This window comes from Rhinolophus sinicus, linkage group LG04 (assembly GCF_036562045.2).
Source record: "Rhinolophus sinicus isolate RSC01 linkage group LG04, ASM3656204v1, whole genome shotgun sequence".
Classification (NCBI taxonomy): domain Eukaryota; kingdom Metazoa; phylum Chordata; class Mammalia; order Chiroptera; family Rhinolophidae; genus Rhinolophus; species Rhinolophus sinicus.
Genome location: NC_133754.1, coordinates 110,541,215 through 110,565,134, shown reverse-complemented (window position 1 = coordinate 110,565,134; position 23,920 = coordinate 110,541,215). Strand labels below are relative to the sequence as shown.

General features: G+C 53.2%; 1 protein-coding gene across 17 annotated transcripts in view; it reads right to left on the bottom strand.

The window, feature by feature from the left end:
* The window catches only part of SEMA4D (semaphorin 4D), a 109,332-nt gene that overhangs the window by 6,050 nt on the left and 79,362 nt on the right, over positions 1 to 23,920 (bottom strand). For 10 of the 17 annotated variants that reach the window (XM_074330201.1, XM_074330205.1, XM_074330200.1 and 7 more), the window contains 10 exons: positions 22,246 to 22,339; positions 21,495 to 21,608; positions 20,304 to 20,455; positions 19,165 to 19,340; positions 18,934 to 19,090; positions 17,642 to 17,864; positions 16,709 to 16,824; positions 11,316 to 11,488; positions 11,178 to 11,221; positions 7,998 to 10,296 (listed from right to left, as the gene is read on the bottom strand). In XM_074330201.1, coding sequence (XP_074186302.1) covers positions 9,389 to 10,296; positions 11,178 to 11,221; positions 11,316 to 11,488; positions 16,709 to 16,824; positions 17,642 to 17,864; positions 18,934 to 19,090; positions 19,165 to 19,340; positions 20,304 to 20,455; positions 21,495 to 21,608; positions 22,246 to 22,339 — 2,157 coding nt within the window. In that variant the 3' untranslated portion in view covers positions 7,998 to 9,388. Of the gene's footprint in view, positions 1 to 2,482; positions 2,503 to 7,587; positions 7,798 to 7,997; positions 10,297 to 11,177; positions 11,222 to 11,315; positions 11,489 to 16,708; positions 16,825 to 17,641; positions 17,865 to 18,933; positions 19,091 to 19,164; positions 19,341 to 20,303; positions 20,456 to 21,494; positions 21,609 to 22,245; positions 22,340 to 23,920 lie in introns of those variants that run through there. The other 7 variants (XM_074330209.1, XM_074330208.1, XM_074330210.1 and 4 more) reach the window with 3 other exon arrangements.

The window sequence follows — 23,920 nt, the reverse complement described above, 5'->3', positions numbered from 1 at the left end:
TGGGTGTCTGGTTCACAGGTGGTTCTGGGACTGGGAACTTCATCTGCCTGCCCTGGCCCTGCTGCCACCAGCTTCAGCCACAGGCTCTGCCTCCTTAGCCACTCTCCCCACCATACTGAGTGGCTAGAGTTCCTGCTCTTGCTAGGACCGAGCTGGGCATTGCCAAGCTAAGGGGGTGCAACTGGCCCTGGGAACTCTTGGGTGGGCTGGGGGAGGGCGCCAGGGTGCTGAGAAGGGCTGAGGGCTTGTTCTATGGAAATAAGGACTTGGAGGAGAGTGGAGAATGGGCCCCAGCACCTTTCTGCCATGCTTGGCCCTGGACCCTGGCCAGGGTCTTAGCTCTGCTGAGCCAGACTTGGGCCAGGAGCACAGTATAAGCACCTGGGCTTCCTGCCTCACTCGGGACAAGCTTCCAGGCCAGTGCTGAGGGGACAGGGTGGAAGGCCCTGAAGAGCAGCGCGTGGCGAGCCAGGAACAAGATCTGGGCTCTGGCCCAGCACTGGAAGCAGCCTGTTGGGGCTGGCTTCCTTAGCCGTACGTGCCGCTGGACAAGCCTGTGGGTTTCAGGCTTCAGCTTGGGTCCAGGAGCTATGCTGAGACAGGCCCCGTTCCCACCCTCTGCTGAAGGACAAACAAATCAGGGCACCTGTACATGGTCTATGTACAAACAGGTTTCCACCCAAGTCTGCTGAAGGTGGGCTGAGGGGGAATTGAAATAGCCCCGCTGAGCACTGCTAGGCTTCTGCCTCGGGTATGTGGAAACCTGCTGAGCTGCAAAGGCCAAGGTCTAGGCCCTAGACAGGTATAGAAGCTCGGTCTGCCCCAGAATCCCAGGCAGCCACAGCAAGACGAGAGAGGTGACACAGGCCGGACTCCCTGAGAGCCCCTGTTACTGTGACTCCCAGTCACGGCCCTGGGGCTGGGGCCATGCCTCATTAACCCACCTGCTGCTCCCTCTCACTTCCACCTGTGGCAGGTGGACACCCCAACAATGTGCACTACGGGACACTCTCTGGCCTCCTTGCCCAGGACCTGGCTCCACAGGGACGCCACCCACTGAAGACAAGTGGGGGTGTGGGGCTGACCTGGCCCAGAGCAGCTCCACCTGACCCTCACACCGCCCGAGACTCAGATTTTAAAGACTAGAATCTCCTTAGATGCTCACCAACTGGGGAAGGACGAAACAAAACGTGGCATCATGGAGGACGGTGAGCAGCAGGAGGAAGGACTACGTGTGTCTACCTGTGGCTAGAGTCCACTGAGCAGGGAAAACAAATTATAGAACAGAGGGATGAACGAACCGGCACACACAGCAACAGGCATTTGGTGTGCAAGTGTGTGGGAGCGTGTGCACGGCCAGACAGAAGGGGTAAAGGTGCAGGCCCCACACGCCATCTTGGGAGGGTGAGGTGGCGGCAGAGAGTTCTGTCAGGTGCTGGGTCTTTTAGAAAGAGGAGAAGCTTCTAGTTGAACTAAGATTGCTTTCGATGGATTCCCAACACCATTGGGTCCCCGTGTGACCAGCATGGCACCTGCTCATCCCTGTCCAGTCCCTTACAGCAACCCGCCATGGTCAGGGTCCTCCAAACTTCCTCCCCAGGGAAGGTCAGACCCTTGATCCCGACAGCCCTGAGATGCCTCCCGACGTGGTGATCAGACCCCACAGAGAGCACCGATGCTGTGTCTGTGAGTGAGAAGCTGGGAAATGGCCGACGAGGGTCCCATGAAGGATGGGACAGCCACTGTGTTGTCATTCATCAGGAATCACGTTTAAGAAAAAGATTCAGCAACACAGAAAAATACTAAGAATGTTACATTCAATGAAAAAATGTAAGTGCCTGTGTGTACACATATGTACATATGTGTAAATATGTGTGTGTAGACACATTCATATATATGCACAGAAAAAAGGCCAAAAAATGGCCATAACGCTGGCAGGTTTAAATTTAGGTCATTTAAATTTCGCTCTTTATACTTTCCTGGAGTTTCCAAATTCACTATAATGAATAGTGCTTTTAGAACAAAAAGAAAATACTATCTTGAAAGAAAGAAATGTGCCCTAGACTCTGCAGGAAATTCTGAAAGTTCAAAAGTGCTTTGCACAGCAGCCCACTAGCTGTCCCGGCCCTCCTAGGCTTGTTTCCTGTGTTCTGTGCAGGACTTTCTTTCTTTCTTCTGTCAAAGTTTTTGTCATTTTGTACTCTCTCTATAGAGAAGGCTCTCATGACCAACCGGGACAAGGAACCTGAGTGGCCTGAGCTGGGGCCCAATTCGCCACCCCGACCACGTGAGTTGGGACCTTTCAGGAGCAAACCCCCAAGGCCACAACTCCTATGGCATAAACAGTATGGCAAACACTTACCACGTGCACCTCTGTCATGAGGACAGTCTTAGGCATCATTAAATACTCTTTAAGTGTGTATTTAACTGAAGTAAAACATTAAAAATGTTAAGGAAGTACTTACATTCCATTTATTCTTTTAAAAAACTATCCAACTCATTCTGAATGCAGAGGAAATTAAAGAGAGAGGGAAAGTGAAAGTTAAAATCAGTCGGCAGAGTCACCAGGCTGCGACATCAATGGGGACCTGGGCAGCAGCCCAAACCCATCTGTCCCACAGGACCCACTCCTCGGAAACGTGGACCGCTGGGCCTGTCCCCCACAGCCGCCTCGGCTGGCCTCTGTGGGGTGGGGCTGGCAGGAGTCTCGGGGTCTGGCACCCACCTTAGGGTCGATGCGGGGCAGGGGTTGTGGGCTCTTCCTGCCCCACCCTCGTCCAAAATGATCTAAGGAGACCACTAGTGTAGACCTGCATCTACTTTGCAACAAAAACAGAAGTACTGGGAACAATGGCCTCTCCCAAAGAGGGAGGCCGACCCATCCTGGAGGTGGGGGCCAGAGAGCCCCGGGTTAGAGGGGAGTATGATGGGACCCACCCCAAGTGATTCGGCCACATCCGCACTGGGTGTCCCCACTGCTGTCTGCGCAGCTCCACCAGGCAGGCCCGTGCTTGCTGCAGGTGGTCGACTCTGACCCTGGGGCCAGCTGCCAGTGGGCTCACCCACCTTCTGTGCTCATGCTCAGGGGCCTGCCAGCAACTAGGGGCCCAGCCACAGCTCTGTGGCTGTTCTCAGAGCACAGAGGCTGCACACACCAAGGACACTCACACCACAGCCCCAGGACTAGGCATCCGCTGCGGGGCCCAGAGTCCACTAATGCACAGAAGTCAGCAGACCCAGCTGGGAGGCGCTCTCCTGGGTCTCCACCATGCTGATTTTATTGGCTTTCCTCCTCAGGGTGTCTCAAGCCTGTCCCAAAGCTGCCAGTGCCCTGTGATCAGCTGAAGAGTGAACCCCAAAATGCCCAGGTCCTAATCACGGGAACTGAATGTAGCAAAAGGTGCTTCACAGACAGTGTTGCGGGGAGGTGCCTGCAGGGTCTCCTGAACACACGGAGGGTCAGGGGGACTCCCTTCTGTGGATGACACTGCCGCACACAAGACTTCCAGAAACCCCAGGACAGCACTGCTCTGCGGTAAAGGCACGTGGATTATCATGCAACAGAGACTTAGCTTCTGGCAAAACCACCTGATCAAACATACTAAGCACTGAGACTCCAGCAAGGGTCACCTTGCCCTGAAGTGGAGGGTGACCCTTTGTGGAAAATGACCAACTCATGGGTCAACTACCCGCACAGCAATTCCAGGAGTCCTGGAATGCACATTTGCACCAGCAGTCACTGCAGGACTGGGCCCTTGAGACTCAGCCCTCCTTCTACGACCTCTCTGACCCCCGTGATTTAAAGGGCTCTGATTGTCAATATTGTAGTTAAAACATAAAAGCCCACGAAACATTGAATATCCGAAAGTTATTCAAGTATAGGAGGTCTATTCTTAGCTTTAAAAATGACACAGGTCTACCTCTGACATAGTCATGTAAGGGACGGGAGCTGGACTCATGGGGTAAAGAAAGATTCCACTTTTGTTAAAAAATTATATAGATCTATTTCTGTATGTGTATATGCATATGCAAGTGCGTGATTTACATATGTATGTTTTCATTGCATATGCATGATCCAGACTCATTACCATCAGTCACTATTACTTATATGTCCACGTTTATATGTCCACATTTATATGCCAAAATAAAGCTACTTGTGCTTATGTGCAAACAGTGGGATTATTTCATTGCTTATCTATACGATTCTAATTTTGTCACAAGGAGCATGGAATCATTATTTCTGAAAAGTGGAACACGACTGCACGCTGAATTTCTTCAGCTCAGGATCCCTTTCTCTCCTTGTCAATACGCTAACTCGCCATCATGCACCACAGATCCCTTCCAGATGAAAGGCAGTGGCAGTTTGGACAACCACTGCAGAACCAGAGTTCCTGCCACACTCAGGCCTCAGCCCCTGAATGGAGGTGTGCCCACAGAGTGCAATGTGCAGCGTGCTTTGGACCAAAAAGAAACACACGATTACACACAAGTATGTACACACATATACACACAAACGCAGACATACAAGCACACACATGCACATGCACACATACACACACTGCACTGAGGTCAGGAGATGGAGGGAAGTCGGAGGCTGGGAAAGCCCTCCGTCACCGAGCTCCAAGGCCGTGAACACCATAAGATGCCAACCTGGCCTTCAGCAGGACAGAGCCTGAGCCATAGCGACACGGTTCCATGAACTCAGCCCTGTGGTGGTGCCAGGCCTGAGAGCACGTGGGGACTCCTCAGGGAGTAACACAGAAAGGGAGGCACATGGGCAAGAGTGGCACAGAGCAGCACCTGTGCAGACCGCAGCTTGAAGGGCTTGGTCTTTAGCCCGCCACCTGCTAGGATTCAGGGAGGGGATGGCCACAGACACCGCCATTTTAACTGGCTGCTTGTCAACCAGCGCTGCTTTGTGGGCTAGATTTAGGGTAAAAGGGAAAACATGCCTAGTCAGATGTGTCACTGGGGCACCCCATGCCTGTGGCGGAACGGGCCTGGGGACAAGGCCTGCATGAGGAGTCAGACAGGGGGACCCACTCTTGCCTGCTCTGTCCCTCAACAGCAGGCTGCCTTTGGGAATAGCAGGCTTCCTGGGTGATGTGAAGCCACTCGGTTGAGGGGTCTCTTCGAATGCCCATCAGTGGGGTCTCCGAGGGCCACCTCCTGGCTTTTGCCTGCTGAAAGGGGCAGAAATGAAGGGGAGTCTTTCTAGAGGGCGGAGTGGGCGCCAGGCTTCAGGGGAGGCCGAGGCTGCACAGGGACCACTGTGTGGCCTGGGATAAAACCCCGGCCCCCCACCGTGCCCCCAAGCCATCTCTGGTGCACGCGCTTCTCACTCACGTGCTGCTGAACAGGGGGCCACACGGCACCACACCGCCTCCAGGGGGCTCAGAGGTCCCAAGTGTGTGTGTATGTGTATGTGATTATTTGTGGTGTGCGTATATGTGTTGTGTATATTTGTGTGGTGTATGTGTGATGTGTGTGGCGCATGGTGTCATGCGTATATGTTGGGCGCAGTGTGTGTAGCGTGTGTGTGCGGGCTATGCAGGCTGTGTGTGTGAGGCATTCAGTCTGCAGTCCTGAGCCCACGCGGAGCAAATGCAGAGCCTCGGGCCCCTTGGGTGGCCTCAACATTGAACAGAATATAAGCAGCACCCCTGTCTGGATGGCATAGGACACAACAGCCTCCCTAGAAAGGCAGGTCCATCGTGGGCTGCCCCACAGCCTCAGATGGTGGCCTCTGTGGAACAAGGAAAGGTCCCAGCTGGAGCAAATTGACTGGAGAGAAACAGTGAACACAGGAGCAGGAGGACGGGGCAGGGGTGGGGGGCTGTTTCCCTGGCCCATCCATCCGGAGTGCCAGGAACTCACGCTGCTCCGCACGCTGTCTCAGGTCGGTGGTGCTGAGGTGCCGTCCTCTCGGCTCCTCACTGCCAGGTCTACCCGGCTCTCCTGCTTCGGCTGCAAGACCACAAGCTGCACTGCCCTAGCTTTGGCCACCAGCTTTTCGCTAGGTCCCACCACGGAGGCCCTGGCAGGAGATGCAAGGGGGCTTCTTGACGCACCTCTGCAACAGTGAATTCAGTGAAGACACCGTGGCCCTGAGGGCAGGCAAGGATGGCTGAGTGAGCCCCTAACTCTGTCCGACAGCTGGTGGTTCTGCCTGCAGTTACTACGTTTCAGGGATCCTCAGCTCCCTTCTGCCCCAGCCCTTTCGTCACCTTTGTAACTAAAGCTACTAAACTCCCTGTGTTTGAAATACCCGGAGCGGCTTCTGTTCAGATCAGCCGCGAAGTCCGTTTCCCAGGCCCTGGTCTTCGTCCTCTCCCCATTCCAGGCTGTGTGGATGAACACAGGAGTGTGTGTGTGCACACGCCCAGCTAACAGGTAACACACACCTGAGATCACACCTAACAGCGCGCAGCTCCTGACCACATGGTCTGCCTGTATCCATCCTCCTGCAGGCCCGAGGGCCTCTGCCAGATCGTGGGAACTCACCACGGCCTTCCTGGCTTTCCCTGACGGGGAGGGTCCCAGTGTGCCTAGGAGGCTGGAGCAGGTCCTGGGTGCTGCCCAAGGGGACTCACTGGCCCAGGAGCAGCCTGGGCGTCCCCACGCAGGCCTGGCCCCAGCACGGAGCAGACCCTGGAGGTCTGGCTCCACGGCCTCCCGTTCTCAAGCAACTTGCCTGGGCCACCCTGTAGCCCGTGCAGAGGCCCCAGTGACCACACATTCTAGCTCACAGCAGACACAGGATATTCAAAGGCTCAGAAGCCAACTCAACAGGGAGACAGGCAGCAGCCTGACACATAGCAGCTTCTCACAGCTTGTTTAAAAATCTCAGAACAAAAGAACAGTATTTGTTTTTTTCCTCACTAATGTCATTCATTCCCTCAGCAGATGACAGAGCTGCCACGGCCTCTAATGTCTTGTTTTCTCTTTGAGGCTATTTAGATGCTGACACATGGGAGACCTGGGCCGCCAGGCACTGCCCAACACCCAGAATGCACTTGAAAAGTGGGTTTGTCTTGTGTCTCCTTCCAATACTGCCCAATGAACGCCTCCCAGGTCCAAAGGGCTTCAGTTAGTTCGCAGTCCTTTCTGCGTTTAAATGTCACCAACAAGTCGTTAAAACAATTCCCATTCTGGAGGTTCTGAAGCTAATTTTTAAATTGCCAAATGCCACACATATCAAACCCCACTCGTTATCAAACGTAGAAGTAATCCTGTAGACTAGTGATTGGTACACCTTGGCCTTTGGGCAACATCTGGCCTGACACTAGATTTGTAAATACGGTTTGATTGATGCATAGCCACACCCACCCACTGGCAGCTTTCAGGCCACAAGGGCAGAGCTGAGCAGTTGGGACAGAAACTACAAATAAGAAACTGTGAGGCCTAAAACAGTTAACATTTCGCCTATGCAGAAACGTTGGCTGGCCCCTGCTGTCCAGAGGAATAGGTTTGGGCTGAAGGTTTAGTTTCACGGGGATCACCGAGGGACGCAGCCAGGAAGGCAGTGCTGCTGGAGGAGGCCCGCGCCCCCCAACCCCACCTGAACTGAACAGGTGCCCCGCTCACCTGCGGCCTGGCAGAAGAGGTGGAAGGTCCCCAGGGCATGCACGTGCTGGGCTTGGTCGCTGAGGAAGGGCGGCAGCAAGGTGACCCTCGGGTGGCTGTCAGGCCCCGAGCCTGAGCCCAGCCAGGGGCTTCGGGGAGAGGAAGATGAGTCGGGGCCCAGACAGGACAGGGAGGAGGACCCCGGAGGAGGGAAGGGCATAGGAGACGAGGCTGCGAGACAGAGGACAGAAAAGAGAGAGGGCACTGAGGCAGAAGTCATCAGGAACATAGCACATGCAGAGAAGAGAAACAAGCTCAGGAAAAGAAAGGGCCCAGTGCTATCCTGGCCCCCTGCCCAGGCCGTGCGTGCCACGCCTGTCACACATGCGGGAGGGAGGCCCCATAGCCTCAGCAAGTCACGTGCCCACATCAAGGATATAAGATTCTCATTTATTCGGTTACTTTCCAAATGTATACAATTTAAAGTAGAAAAATAAAAACAAAGTAAATCTTATAAAACACAAATGTTTACACCAAAACAGTCGAATCCTATCATGCTGGAAGATGAGACTGTCCACACAGGCACACAGAAATCCAGAGTTCATTGCTCTTTGCCATGGAAAAAAAGTCTCCTCTTGTGGGCGTTTGGACAGCGGGAAGTGGTGTGTGAAGTCAGTGGTGTTACACTGCACTGCCCCTCACACCTTGCAGACGGCGCCAGGCCACGCAGGTCTGCCACTGTGGCATCTGTGGGCAGCGGTGGTCACAGGCCCATTCCCCCCGCTGCCCGGCTCTCCTCCAGCTGTGGACGGCTCAGGTCAGCCATGTGGAAAGTCTGGGTGGGTAAGAGGTGTGAGATGGAAGCAAAAAGAAAAAGGAGATGTTCAGATGATCAGAGTCCTGGTGAACATTCCGTCTGTCTGGACAGGAGGTTGTAACCAGTGGCCGTGGGCAATGGATTGTGAAACGCTCATCCCCTCAGCTCTGGGCCAGCCCAGCTCCACCCAGCGTCCACTGGGGCCACCGTGCCTCGCTCAAAACCCCGCCTGGTGGTCATGGGACAGTCCTCCACGCCTTCTCTTCTTCAAAAGAATTAAAACAAGATAAAAAAGTACAGAAAGAAAATCTCTCTAAAAACGACACTTCCCTCAAGGAATAAAATTTTTTTAAAAAAGTGTGCTCAAGAGACGGCTTCGTCTGCATTTCTAAAAGCAGAAAAAACATGTTTAGCAAAAGTAAGTTTATCCCTGAGAATCGTAAGCAACGTAAGCCATATCATGTCCTAACATACAACAAAATCTAGACGATGTGTATCTTCCAAATATTAAAACATCTGCTTTAGTAATTTAAAAAATAAATGACCTAACACTCCAACAAAATTAAAGCAAAGTACTAAAAAATAATTACGTGGAAGAAAAGATTCGTGCCAATCTGGACAACAGGCAATTAAGTTACCAATCTGATAAACTAAAATGTCATTTCCAATCTGGAATTAAATTATCTTTCAGTGGCCACTCTGAGGAGGGGATGCTCAATGTTCAACTCTTCCCAGGCCAGTGGCAGTCCAGCCCTCTCCCCGCCACAGTGAGGGTTCAGGTGAGATGGCGCCTGCAGGTGTGTCTCACAGAGTTTCAACCGACTGACCAAGGGAGCCCGGGTGTGAGGCTCGTCGTTTTCCGAAAGGACAAAGAGAAACCAAGTCACAAACTTGACCCAAGAGAAGGGACACAGAAAACTGAGGTGTGAGGACGACGGGCTACCTACACGGCACAGGGTGAGGTCACTGCACAGGGAACACAAAGGCCTCCCCCCGAGACAGGCCTCAGTCCCCATCTGCATCCGAGTCGGCGAACTTCAACTCGCACTTGACATCGAATGGCGTGTCCCTGACCGGGACGTCATCGATCCTCTGCGAGTCTTCCCTGTCAGTGGGTGCTCTGCTGGCCATGGTGTCCTGCTCTGTCTCGTAGCCGGTGTCCAGGGCTGGCCTGGGCTGCCCTCCGTTCTGCTGGGAGAGGCTGCCCTGCTCCACCAGCGTCTCCTTCACGCTCTGCTCGCAGTCAGAGAAGTCCGATGTGGGCTGCTTCTTCCCCAGCAGCACGGCGGAACGGAATTTTAGGCACTGGCCAGGCAGGTAGCCCTTATAGCAGTTGTAGGAAAACAGGCAGAGGCAGAGGACGAAGAAGAAGAGGAAAAGGAACATGAGGAGGCGGTTGTCACTGGACTTTAGATACATCGTCTTCTCTGAGTGGACCTGGGGGACTGTGTTGATGACAATCTTTGGTTCGCAGGACGTGCTGGTGGGCACCAGGCTGGAAGGTGTGGTGACCTGAACCGCTGGGGTCCGGGGAGAGGAGCCTTGGGTGGGCCCCTTTGCTACTTCGGGGGTAATCCTACCACCTTCTGTCCCGGTGGCCAGAATGGTGGCGGCCGCTGAGGTCCGTGAGACCGTCTTGACCTCCAGAACATGCTTGGCCACCACCTGCTTGACCGTGTTGTTCCTGACCCTCTCTTCCAACAGGCACTGGTACACCCCACTGTCTCCTTCTGAAAGGTTGAAGATGAGCAGGTTTTTCCTGCCCACCAGGCTGTACTTGGGGCTCTCGGCCTTCAGCACACCATCCTGGAACTTCCACACCACCCGCGCCAGGTTGGACTTTTGGGGGCATCTGAGTTCTGCTGTGCTGCCACGCTTGAAAAAATGCTGCCGGAAACTTTCCTTAATTTTATCTGGAACATCAAAATAAATGTGCACAGCATCAACAACCCTGCTCGCTACTCAACTTCTTTAAAAAATAGGTCAATAAGCACAAGAGGAACACAAGAGTTTCACCCACTGGAATGGAACCTTCCAGAACATGGAATCTTCCAGAACAACTAAGGAGATAAAGACATGCATGACCAAAAAACAAAGATGAGCCCTGGATGGCAGCCCACAGGGACCAAGACATCAGAGACACCTCTGAGCAGCAGAAATCCCATTTCGCACCCTCGTTTCCCAGGAGAAAACGCATCAGATGGAGAGGCTGAGTAGCTGGTCACGCGGTCTGGCGGCCACACTCTGAGCCACACTCTAAGCCATGCTTCTGCTCAAGGCCACTGCGCACATCAGCCTTGCGGTGCCCTCCTCCTAAAGTTGTCTTAACTGATGGCAGCAGTCAGGTCAGGGATGCGAGGGCAGGAGCCCAGGGGCACGTCTGCCTGCAGCTGGGATGTGCCTGACCTCCTGGCAGGTGGTGGGATCACCCAAGGGAAACGCCACCCACGACAGTCTCAGCTGCTTGAGGACTAATCTTTCCTCCCATTCACAAGAGGTACAGGTTTTGTTTAACGAGCCCGAGCTAAGAGAAGAGAGATGCATCTCAAGAGTAGACATTACAGTTTAGGACAGAGAGTGCTTTCCAATAAACGAACACACTCTGCGTGGCTTCAAACATGCTTTTCTGAAATAAAAGGGACAAAGGTCACAGGGTCTGCCAAAAGGTATCTGACCTTGTTCCGAGTAGAGAAAGGAAAACAAAATGTGCAAAATGCCACACCACCAAAGCATCGTGAAATGGTTACGAGACTGGCTATTCCTGAAGGGTGTGGAGAGAGAACGAGCAACTTACCGGGGCAAGCAGACGCATTCCCGCTCATGTCCTGAATCAGACCCCTGCAAAACAAGGGGCACAGAGTACACACATGCACGTGCTTCCCATGGTGGGGCGGGCAGGGCACCTGCATGCTACACTACCCCCGCCAGGTACCTGCTGGGGCTGCTGGTCTCATACAGGGCCACGCAGGTCGCCGTGGCCAGGCTCCAGGCGCAGTAGGGGTCCCGGGCCAACACACAGTCCTCACAGGTACTGTGCTTCCCACAGAAGGCGACGGGGGCCTGGACCACACCCGAGTTGGAACCAGCATAGATGAACCTTCTGCCCTGTGGGTGTAAAGAGATGAGAATCGGTGGGCCCGGGGCCGCCAGCAACATGACGGGAGCCAAGTGCAGGTTCTCCAGCCCAAGGGGAGCGGTGACCAAGTGCTTCCTGGAGGAAGAGAAGCCCCCCGCCCCTCGCTCAGAACTGGAGCGAGGCCAGGTCAGAGCCCAGACAAATCTGAGTGCAGCATTGTGACAATACAGGCAAGCAAACACATGATTTTTGAGCAAAATCTTCATATAACTCAGAACGCACTGGGCCTTGGCCAGTCCCTCCTTCCAGGTGCAGCGCCCACCTTCATGCTTAAGAGCAGCAGAACATGTCTCTGAGCTTGTTCAGCCCTGCTCTGGGAGGGAGACCCATTAGCTAGACACGCCCAGCCTCACCACTGGCCACAGGCTGTAGGGCACGACCTTGGAACCCAACGTGGGCACCAGAGCACAGAGTGAGATGTCCTCTGATATCTGAATCCAGTACGGCTCCCAGCAACGAGGTGCCAACAAACGCAACTGGAGAGTGAACACACGATAGTACACGGAATAACAGAAGTGAAAAGGCATCCGCTGATCACGTGTCTGCATTTATGAGGGAGCAATATGCAGATCTGGAACCTGACTGCCACGCTCAGAAGCAGAGCAAAGCAGGCTGCTCAGTGATGTGGAATGCTTGGTTTGGGATCACTGGCCACTCTCGCCACCTCCCCCCATGCCCAGTGCTGGCAGAGAGCCCCGCACACAGGCCAGCAGGGCTGGCTGATGTCTTCAGTGAGCTCGGCCAAAACGAGGGCCCCACACAAGTCCGCCCGGGCAGATCCCGGGCTTGCAATTCGGCTTGACATTCACTCTGTCCTTTGCCTGGTGCTTCCATGTCACCTTGATGTCCTAGAATGACCTCTGGTTAACATCAGAAGACTCCAAGTTTACACAGTGCTCAGGATTTAGACTCAGACAAGACATGATGGCGTTTATTCTTGGAGAACAGGTTCTCAATTAACTTCAGAGTCTGGCTGAGCTCAAAGTCCCTGGTGTCTTCTGGCCTGTGATGCACTGAAGGTCACTGAGCCACCGTGTACAACCACAGCTGAAAGGGAAGTGCCATCTGCAACAGAGTCAAACGGTGAGACAAGCGGCAGAGAACCAGGCCCAGTGCTCATCTATCTGTGTTAGTAGAGACCTGGGCAGAAGGGGCCACGTGTCCACCATATCTGTAAGGAGTGAAGGTGCCACGGATGGATCATGGTCAGGGAATCAATCACACGGTTCACAGACGTAAGGAAAACTTCCTGGGGCAAAAGGCCAAGTAGGTAACTTCCAAGGACCACCGAGGTCCACAGAGGGACCCTGGTGAGGGCATGGACTCTCACACATCACAGAACAGGTGGCCCAGACTGCCGGAGAGCCCCGACCCCTCACCCCGTTTAGGTGGCTGGGTGTGGGGAGGGCAAGCTCATCCCAGGCTGGCTCCATCCTCCCCACCACGCAGGCCGCTCAGCCCCCAGCTCTGGCAGCCCCCACAAGTGTCAGCTGAGCTCCCATGAAACAACTGACAGCACCTCACAGATTCCAGTTAATGAACGTGGAAGGGAAGGGGGATAGCCAAGCACGTGGAGAATGGGCGACAGTGACCACTGCAGGCAAGGCCCACTGGTGGCGCTAAGGGAGCCCACCGTGAGGACAGTGTGGAAAATTAAACAGAGTAACTCTGAGAGTCATGTGGATTCCAGTACGGTGCCCTCCAGAGTCATCTCCCCCAAACCCTCAACCCCAGTCTAGTCACGAGAAAATGAGAAACACCAAATTAAGGGGCGTTCACCAAACACTGACCAGTTCTCTCCAAAAGTGTCAAGGCCAGCATGACAAGAACAGAGGGGCGCTGTCCCAGACCAGAAGGGAAGCACACAGATGCCTGAGGCCACATGGGACCCTGGGCCCAGAAGGACACTGTGGGAATGCGGGTATCCGCTGCCTGTAGCTCAGTGAGAACTGGGCCAGCAGAACCCTCAGGTTAGGCAGGCGTGCTTGCTCTGGCAGAAGGGCCCACAGGGACGCCCTGAACTATCACCCCAACTCTCCCTTGAATCTAGAATTATTTCAAAATAAAAAACTTTTCCAAGGCAAAGGAGAAACATCTGATCAGGGGCTGCCCAGCATCTGTGAGGTTTCTTGAGAGGCCCCTTCCCTGCGGCCTCGCGGGTCCCCACACCCCTCCGGTGATGGCACCTTCGGCCACAACACGGGGCTTCCACTGTCACGTCTTGGTTTCTGTGCACATGGGCCACAGTGGACCCTGTGGTGGGTGCTGGGAGGATGTGGGCAGAAAGAGCTGTCCAAGCAGTTTTCTCTCTTTTGCCTGTAGGCCGTGTGTCACCACCGAAGCACAACCCCATCAAAGTGAGAAGCAGCCTGCCCTGTGGGCTCCAAAACGACCACACAAAGCACATTTGCCGTGCGCCCCCAAAGAAGTCAAGTTAGGACTCAAACAGGTATTTATACACCCACGTTCATGGCAGCATCATGTATAACAGCCTAGGGATGGAAGCTACCCAAACGTCCACTAACAGATGAGCGGATAAACAAGCTGTGGTCCATCCATACAATGGAATATTATTCAGTCTCAAAAAGGAAATTCTAATACATGCTACAATACGAATGAACCTGAGGACACGATGCTAAACAAAATAGGTCAAAAGGACAAATATTATCTGATTCTACTTATACAAGGTCTCTAGAGTAGTCAAATCACAGAAATGGAAAGTAGAGTGGTGGGTGCCAGGGGCTGGGGGACGGAAGGACTGGTGACTTAGTGTGTGATGGGGTCAGTCTGAGATCTGCAACACGACAAAGTTCTGGAGATGGATATGGCGATGGCCGCATGACAATGGGAATGCACTTAACGCTGCTGAGCACACGTAAAAACAGTTAAATTTTATGTGGTGTCCATTTACAATACAAAAACAAACCAAATGCACTTGCCACCAGGTGATAGGAGGCAGTGACAAGGACAGCACCTATGGGAAACGGGAGGGGCTGTGTGCGGTCCTGTCTGTACATCCACAGCCCTGCAGCAGGTGCTCACCAGTTTTCTACAACAGGCCAGGCATGATTGACTCAGACCTTGCGGTCTGGCAGCCATACTCCAAGTCACACTCGACACGCTTCTGCTCAAGGCCACTGTGTACATCAGCCTGCGGTGCCCTCCTCCTAAAGTTGTCTTAACTGATGGCAGCGGTCAGGTGAGGGATGTGAGGGCAGGAGCCCAGGGGCACGTCTGCCTGCAGCTGGGACGTGCCTGGGTGCATGGGGGAGCTCTTTTCACCCCTGAACACACCGCTTCATGCTGGCCCAGCAGCGCTGCGGCCACTGCCAACTCATCCTGAGCCCACCGGCTTTAGGAGAAGGTGTGGGAAGCCATGGTGTGCAGGGTGCATTTCTACCTATTCCATGCAACAGGGCCACACCCAGTGCAGGGGGCTCCTGTGGGGAGAGGCAACCTGTTCCCTTGGGCACCAGGCTTTTTATAAGTCCAGCCCCCACCCTGGACGTGGCCACATGACCAAGTCCTGGACCAAGGCATGTGAGCAGAGGACTGACCCATAACCACCCACACCTGCCCCTGCCTCCTTCCCTTCCTTCCTCCTTCCACCTATGGGATCGGCACCCAAGTGTTCCAAAAGCCTTGGGTTTAAGACAGCACGGTCTCGGCCAGCCTGGGTCCCTGAATGACATTATGGAACAGAGCAGTGCTGTGTTTTCAACACATGTCTGCGCTGAGGTCCAACCTTTGCTCTGATGAGTACTCAACAATTTGGAGGCCTCCAGGGTGCTGGCCCCAGCAACTGAGGGACATGGTGGCGGTGGGAAGGGCTTCTGCAGCTCCTTCTTTCAACGTCAGGTGGCCCACTGCCCGGAGCCAAGGGAGGCCCCCCAAACTGGGTGGAGACCCCTGCCAAGAACGAGGCAGGGAGGAATCCCTGAGGGACCGTGGGGACAACCTCCTTCCAGTGTGAAGCCCCACCCATACCTGGCGAGGGAGGGCTGCTGGGAGTGCAGAGGTCAAAATGAAATGCTCAGCAGCAGAGCAGCGTAGGACAACGAGGCCTGAGGCCCTGGAGCAAGGCTCTGAAACAGGGTCAGGTGGGAAAGGCCAAGTGATGGGCGGGCCGGTGGCCAAGGGCAATATGACACACGGCCCACTTCCAATTTTCAGTGCTAACCCTGGCATTACCAATGTCCCAGAAGCCATTAGCTCAGGGTCACAATGTGGGGATACGCATAAGGAGAAGTAAGATCCTCAGCCACAGTCACAGGGTGGCAACAGGCCAGGCCCCCCTATGTATGGTCTGCTGTCCCCATTGTACAGATCAGGAAACAGGCAAGACTGGCCTGCTTGGGCTCATGCAGGCACCGTGGAGCCAGGGTTTAGAACGGGAGACCTGGAGCCTGGCCTGTGATCTCTATATGGCTCCAGCCCAGCTATAAAACGGGTGCATATTCCCCAGGCCTCCACGGATGGATGCCAGGGGACAGCCTGCTGTCCACGGGGCAAACCCAACCCCCTGGCTGTTTCTATACAGCCTACCAGCTAATAATTGGTTTCACATTTTTAATTGGTTGAAGAAAAATCAAAGAAATAATATTTGTGACATGAAATGAAAATTTCATGAACTGCAAGCTCAGTGTCCATAACAAAGGCTTTGCAGGAACAAAGCCAGGCTGATCCACACCACTCTTGTGCTACAAGGCAGAGACCGAGACCGTGGGGCCGTCAAAGCCTCAACACTCATGCTTGGCCCTTTACAGAAAACACCTGCCGACCCTGATGTAGGAGTTCGCACCTCGTCTAAGGGGAGGGAGTGGTACCCAGAGTAAGGTTTTCTATGCTGATGAGTAAGCTGCATCAGCAGCGTACCATGGACAGGGTCTCACCCTCACCAAGTTCAGGGCACAGGAAGTGTTTTTGTTGTAGGTCAACCCCCACCCTCCACCCCAGCATCATGTCGGCCCCAACAACTCAGGGAGGTTCTGCCAACTTTCAGGAGAAAGTACCATCTCCCCAGTCTGCCTTCCCGCCATCCCAAACCCCACGGTGCACTGAAGAACTTTCCGTAAGAGCCCAAATGTTGGCTCGTCTGGGCCAAAGGGGCCTCCCCGGCCGTAGCCCTGGTATCACCGAGGCTTAAGGCCACGAGAAGGCCACCCTGCCCAACCATGCAGACACTTTACCTGCTTGGAAGATAGCAGCAAGGTCTGGACTGGCTCCATGTCCTGGAAGAGCTGTGTCTCCTCGATGATGTGGACATCGTTCTCAAGGCTGATGGCTTTGTGCAGGGCACCCCGGTCTGCAAGGTCAAGGCACAGGTCAGTGACCCACCCCAGAAGGCGAGTGTGGCGCTGCCTGCTGCCGGCCACAGCAGCAAACAGTCACCCTTCTCCCTCTCCACTCGCTTCCTGAGCAAGACGTACAAACAGACAGCATTTTTACATTAGAGTTAGAAAAAGGAAAAGTCACTGGCAAAATAAATAGAAACTCAAGTGGCAAGGATTAATTCCCAGTGTTTTAAAAGAATAAACGAATGTTTCATTGTTGACGCCAACACCCTTATCAGCACAGCTGATCTGATCTGTGCCATCAGATCAAATTATAAGTGGCTTTTGGTCCACTGGCCCCCTGGGGATGCCATCCTTCGAGGGGTCCGCGGCACGTGAGGGCACAGCCCACCAATTGCTCAGAGGCATAGCTGGAAAGCCCCCAGGGTGAACCTTGACGCCCACCAGCTGCTGCTGCACCTGGCCACCAACTCCCATTCCAGAAAGACTTGCTTCCTAGACCCTGGGCTTCCAGGGAGGCAGCATCTCCCACGGCAGGTCAGGACAGGTCTCGACGAGGCACGGTGGACGAACGTGCTGTCTGCCTGCTGTCACGCAGGCTCTCTTTGTACCAGCCCAGACCCACCAGACCTGAATTTCCAGATCTGGACCAGGACTGGCATTTCTAACCAGTGCCCCAGGTGGTGTGATGGTCACAGAGATCTGGAGCCAGCCAGGTGTGGAGAGATCTCAGAAACAGAAATTACTCGGGGTACCTGGGGAAACGCTGGCTCCACTCGGCAAACATCAGCTAGATTTACCAAGGCTGTGACCAGGGCTGGGACCCACCTGTGCTGACAAACATGATGTCATAGACGGTGCCATCCAGGGCCCGGGTCCTGTCCACCACGATCTGTGTGTAGTTCACATCGCTTTTGATCAGCCTGGGCCTGTTGTCGATGGGCACCACGGAGTCGTCCATCAGGGGGTGGTCTTTCACAAACTGCAGCGTCTTGTCTGGCAGGTTGAGGGAGCTGGAGAAGTTGGCCGCCCGGGCCTCGCGGTTGATGCACTGCAAGGAGCAGACCACCACTGTAAACCGCACGCCACAGACAGCCCCACACACTCTGCACAAAGCCCGGGCTTACCAGGGGCGTGAACCTGAAGCCTCCACAGCGGATTTCTTGAAAAAGGGGAAAAACCAAGATGGCCATTCCCCAGGAATCTGAAGAGAATTATAACGCACTAGGAAATGCAACTGTCTTTATCCACAAGATGTAACTGTGTTTCACGACATATAGTCAGTGAAGTAATTTTGATCTATTTATGAATAAAAAAGCATCAAGCTTTTGAAATAAAAAAACAAACACTTATCACTTGCTAGCTCTCCCACAAGAAGACTGGTAAAAATCGCTAAAAAGTGGTCCAATTCTAAAGAGCATAAAGATCAAGAGCATGAAGGATTCTTTTTTTTGTCCTGGCTCCTGGTGGGCATAACACAAAATTCCTGACTCCCAGGGGACATGTTTTAGTTAATGATATGCACAGAAGGAATGAGGACTGGTGTCAGAGGCGGTGCATCCCGGGGGAGGACGGCCCCAGGGGTAAGCTCCAGGCACCAGGCCGCTCCCTCCAGTAACAGCCCCACCTCTGGGCCATGCACACAGCCGGACACACCAGTCACAGAATGAACACACAGAGCTGAATCACCCAAGAAGTCGATCGGCCTAGAAACTGATTTCTACATAAAATTCACTACTTTTAGGGGACAAAAGTGTGATTCGTATTAGTGAATGGAGAATACAGCTCATCTCTTTGCAAGAAATCATGTGTTTCTCTACAGGACACAGAAAATGGAACAGACCTAATTATGTTATGCAATGCTAATGCCACAAAACACCCACCAGCCAGAATAGACTCCGGTTTGGGCAGTATGCAGCAAAGGCAATTACGCAACACACCAAAGAGAGGAACACAGGAAAAGGAGTGTGCTTGTAGCCCTGCCCAGTCCCAGGGGAACGCCCACTCCCTACGTGGACTGACCCACACCCTGGCGTGGCACAAGGTCTGTGCAGCATGGCTGGCCCCACACTGCGTTCCAGGCTCTGGGTCTTCCCGCAGCCCAGGCGCCTGTCACTCACCGCGCCGGGCCTTGGTGTGGGCACGGCCCCATTGTAGCGCACCCACTTGGTGTGGGACTGCTCCACTGTGGCGCTCTGCATGTACTTCCCGCGGGAGAAGACTGCCTCGACTGTGGACAGGTTGTAGGCGCACACAGCCGACAGCCCCACGTTGTTCCTGGGGAAGAAGGGGCCGCGTGAGTGCCTGGAGGCTGGGCGTGAGGCGAGAAGCCCTGCCGGCCCGGCACTTACAGCTGTGGGGTGAAGACTCCGTAGAGCACAGGCTCCTTTAGGCCTGGGGACCTGAGGACGAAGATGTCCCTCAGCACATTGAAGACGAGGTTGCTGTCTGGCCTGGAGCAGATGAGCCTGGCCTTTAGGAAGGACGTCCACTTCTTCTGTAAGGTCCTCAAGCCACCCTGGTCCCCCTGAAACGCAAGTTTGTGTGTGGTAAGGTGAGGGCAGAGGCCCTGGGAGCAGGTGATAAATGAGGCACTCGGGCCCGGAATTGCTCTGCCTGAATAAAATGAAGCCACAACTGAAAAAGAGAGCCAGCTGCTCACAAAGACGTGACCGCAGCACTCCCAGGCAGCTTGGGTCACACATTAAACCAACCAACAAAGCCCTGGAGATGAAAAGTCACCCATGGCAGCTAAAACAACTGTTTGAATCTACCCACACCCAGGTTCACAGTGGCCGTCCTTGCACACTTTTGTTTTGGCCCTTCGGCCTGTGTCACGACCCATCCATGAGTGACCGACCCATGGCACCAGGAGCCAGCGGACACGTTGGCTCCTGTCTCTCTTAGGCCAATGTGTGCAGGTCTGGTCTTCCCCAAAAGACCTTCCACACGGGAGGTCGGATCTTCACTTCCTTTCTACCCAAGTTTTCTGCCACAGTGCTTTGGACCTGCCAGGTTCTCCATAAACATTTTTCAGTGACATAAAAACACATAAAACATACCTGCTGTAACTTAGTCTGGAGAAAAATACTGAAACTCAGAAATATGGATGCAGAAGTATATAAAATTGAAGTGTCCTTATTTATTTTGGACACAAAACACAGCCCTCCCCAACTTCACAATGGAATAGTGAAATCCCAATTCCAACAGAATGTGGTTAACAGGGAATAAAACTACCTTTCTGTAACCCTAGGGAGGTCTGAGGAAGGTGCATCAAAAGCAGAACCCCCAAGGACAGGAAGCTAATCTCCCGCGGCTCGGGTGCCAAACTCCCTCAGTTTCCAGGGAGCATCCCAGATGCTGCAGGAGGAAGGATATCCACACTGGTATCTGTGGCACGGAGGAAGTGTGGGCCTGGGCGAGGTGACTAATCCTTCAGATGTGCTGTGCCAACGGGTGGAACCAAAGAGAAATGGGGGACTGGCCTCACCTTGCACACCCGTGCTACCCGGGGGATCACCAGCTTGAAGACAAACTCATACTCCACAGACACCTCTGTGAAGAAGAAGTAGATCCTGTCGTCCTCGCCTTCGGCACTGTCTGGGCTCTCTCGAATCAAGTCAGCATGCACAAAGCTGGGCTCTGCAGGGGAGATACTGAGTAATGCCTGCACACAGAAGGCCCCGGGCAAGTCCCTGCACATATGCATGGACCTATGCATGTCCCTGAACATGCCGAGGGGCCATGGTACCTCCCCGCACACACTGAGGGCCTCGGCCACCTCCCCTGGCACACAAGGAGGGGGCTGGGCACACCCCTGCATGCAACGAGGGACTTCAGCACCTCCCTGCAAGACATGGGAGAGTGCATGTGCCATTTCCCAAACTAAGTTCAGGGTCCGGGAGTGAAGGTGGCACCCTTCTCAGCCAACTTAGCCCAAGGGGCTGCCCGGGATGTGGTTCTAAAGCACACCCTCCTGGTCCAGCTGGAGAACACAAGACTGAGCCTCCCCACTGGCAGGTAGCGTGGGGGCCCAGCGATCCAGATCCCACCGTCCCCGGAGACCTACTAGCAGATGTACATTTGCTGGTTTAAACAACACGTGCCTCAAATGGAAACTGCCAACCACCAAGTCCAGGCCCCAGGGCTCTGGCTGCCTGGCCACCCCATACCGAGGAGGAGCCTGCCATCCCTTGTCTCCCAGACCACGCGCCTTGACAGTCTAGGAGGCTTCGAAGCCCAGGCCCTGCTGGACAGTGTCCAGGCGAAAGCCTCCTGTGAGCAGCCAGGAGCCGTCTGCATCGTGAATGCAATGTGGACACACGATGTTCAGAGATAACATGATAGCATCGCACACTGATCTGACCACCCTGAGCTCCCACTGACCACCAGACCATCACTTTATGAAAGCCCCTCAGATCCATTTTGCAGGAGTGGTGAAGGTGGCCTTCAAACAGCGCTCTCTTAGTGGAGAAGCAAATACCGAAGCCCAGGGATGCTGGCTGTGGAGCCTGGGGCAGCTCCGGCAGTGCCCCCACCACACCAGCTAACAAGAGCTCTAGGATGCCCATGTGATGTTGAGCCAGCAAAAGGAGCAATACAGCGGGGCAGGGGGTGTCTCTCCTGGCAAGGAAGCTGCCTGAGTAGAAACACACCTCCGATGACCACCCCCACGTCTTACCGTTGAGCCAAGGTATCGCGTACTCCGTTCTCAGAGGACTGTGGGAAGAATTTCGGGAGATGATGGGCTCACTTCCCAAGAAGTTATATGACGTCCCGGAATAAAGCTCTCCGTCTTCAGGGCCCAGGAAGAAAGAGGAGAAGGGCGTCAGCACCAGTGCAGGGGATTGATGCCTAACACCTCCCCTTCCTGTACAGCCCGACATGAGCCCCTCCGAGGACACAGAGGGACCACCACCTGCTTCTGGGACGTGCCTTCTGTTTCCTTTCTTCGACATGGATAGTCTTATGCTACGCACTAAACTGTACTTTATGAGAGTCAGGGTTAATAACAAGCAATTCCTGCATCAGGAAACTAAGGAACATGACAGCAGGTGCGCACAGGCTCAGAGTCTGCTTGCCTCAGTGCACAAGACCGCTCCAGGCCTCAGTCACCAATGTCCCCTCAAATGAGACTGTCGACTCCACGTGACCTAGTAACCCCGCTGACCTGCACAAACCATGGGTATAAAATAAGCTCTCCCCACAGATCGGACTCGTGGACCGTGGTGGGTCTGGCTACCTTTTTGAACAATGAATTCTAAAGCTCCTGTCAGATGGCCTAAGGAGACGCACACGTACCTTCGTGAGGACAGTGAATACAGAAGGGAAACGGGGAGACTACTGGGAAGGGAGAGGTACTGAGTGTCCTGTGTGTGCTCAACACGACAGCACAGCCCTGCCAGTGACAGGTATCCCAGAGGATGACTCACCGACCATGACAGATGTGTAGCTTTGTGCTGGGTCAAAGGGACACCTTCCTTTGCCATCTTCATTTTTCCCCAGAAATTGAAAGGACGTTAGGTTCTTGAAAAGAAAGAGTATCGCAAAATATCTGAATTTCTGTAGTAATAATGCATCTTTGTTGTATCATTTAATTTGGACTTGCTATTCTGAGGGGACCAAGGGAAGAGCGTGTGTGCGGCCAGCCATGGGAAGCCCAGGTGTGAACGCCGTCACCCCGGTACCCCGGAACGCTGACACCCTTGAGAGTTACTCAAGATCTTGGAGGCTCAGTTTACTCATCTATGAGATGAAGATGGTCATGCCGGTGGCTGTAGGATCGTAAAGCAGCCAGGACAAGCTGAATATGTAAGTGAATGGAAGGCCGCACGCAGGATTTTAGTATCAACAAAGATGGCATTCAAAGCAGTGGACTGTACTGTCGAATAAACAGGTATCAGGAAAAAAACAGCAGAATCTCTACCTAATTCCACCCACCAAGATATACACCTTTCTGGTATCTTGGGACAATCTCTCCTTAACTGATGAGAGAACCCAATACCATGTGAGAAAAAAACCAGACAGATGCCACACATGAAAAACTGGACAGCTTTTGTACACACCGTGCTTCCCTGAAAATAAGACCTAGTCAGACAATCAGCTCTAATGTGTCTTTTGGAGCAAAAATTAATATAAGACCCAGTCTTATTTTACTATAAGACCGGGTCTTACGTAATATAATATAACATTATATAATATAATATAACATAATATAATATAAGACTGGGTCTTATATTAATTTTTGCTCCAAAAGATGCATTAGAGCTGATTGTCAGGCTAGGTCTTATTTTCAGGGAAACACGGCAGAAAAAGTGGGACAGAGCTCAACAAGTGACAAACTAGGGGAAATGCCTGCAAAATGACAGATGAGGCATTTCCATCCATGCACACATGAGAAGCTTATACAAAGTACAGTAAGAAAGCACATCCCAGGAGGAGAACTATAGAAAAAAAAAAAAAGTGAAAAACCAGCAAATGAGAGGAGAAACCCGTCCAGGCAGCAAAGATAAGAAAGGATGTGTGAGCTGCTGGAAACCCATCTGTCACAGTGAGGGGACTGGAGACACGGTTTCAGACACAGAGGCCAGGGCTCAGGGGCGACGAAGAGCTGTAGTAACATTTTCGTCAGGCTGCTTAAAATGTACAGGTTGTCACCTCTTAGGTTAGGAAGTCTGACCTGGGGTGACAGCGCACCCCACTGATGTGAATCATTGATCACATCTCTAGAGATGTTTGGGGGGGCTCTTGGCAGAAATCTGAACGGAGACTGGAGAGGAAATGAAATTGGGGAATTACTGGAAATTTTAGATACAATGACAAACTTAAATATGTAGGAAAATGTCATTATTCTTAGGAGATGCTTGTGAAAACATTTAGGGGTCATGGGTCACACTTCAGCATGTGCACACACTCGTTCCTAATAAATGTGCAATCTTGGTGGTTAGGACACATGTACAGTATCAATTTTTCTGTCAGCCTAAAAAGATTTATTAGAAATACTGGGAAAGATTATAGGTCTAGATTTAAAAGAAATACATGATTCCCTGACCTCAACCACGGACATGTCTGTGAAATTTAAGTTTAAATTCCAGTATTTTAAGCTTC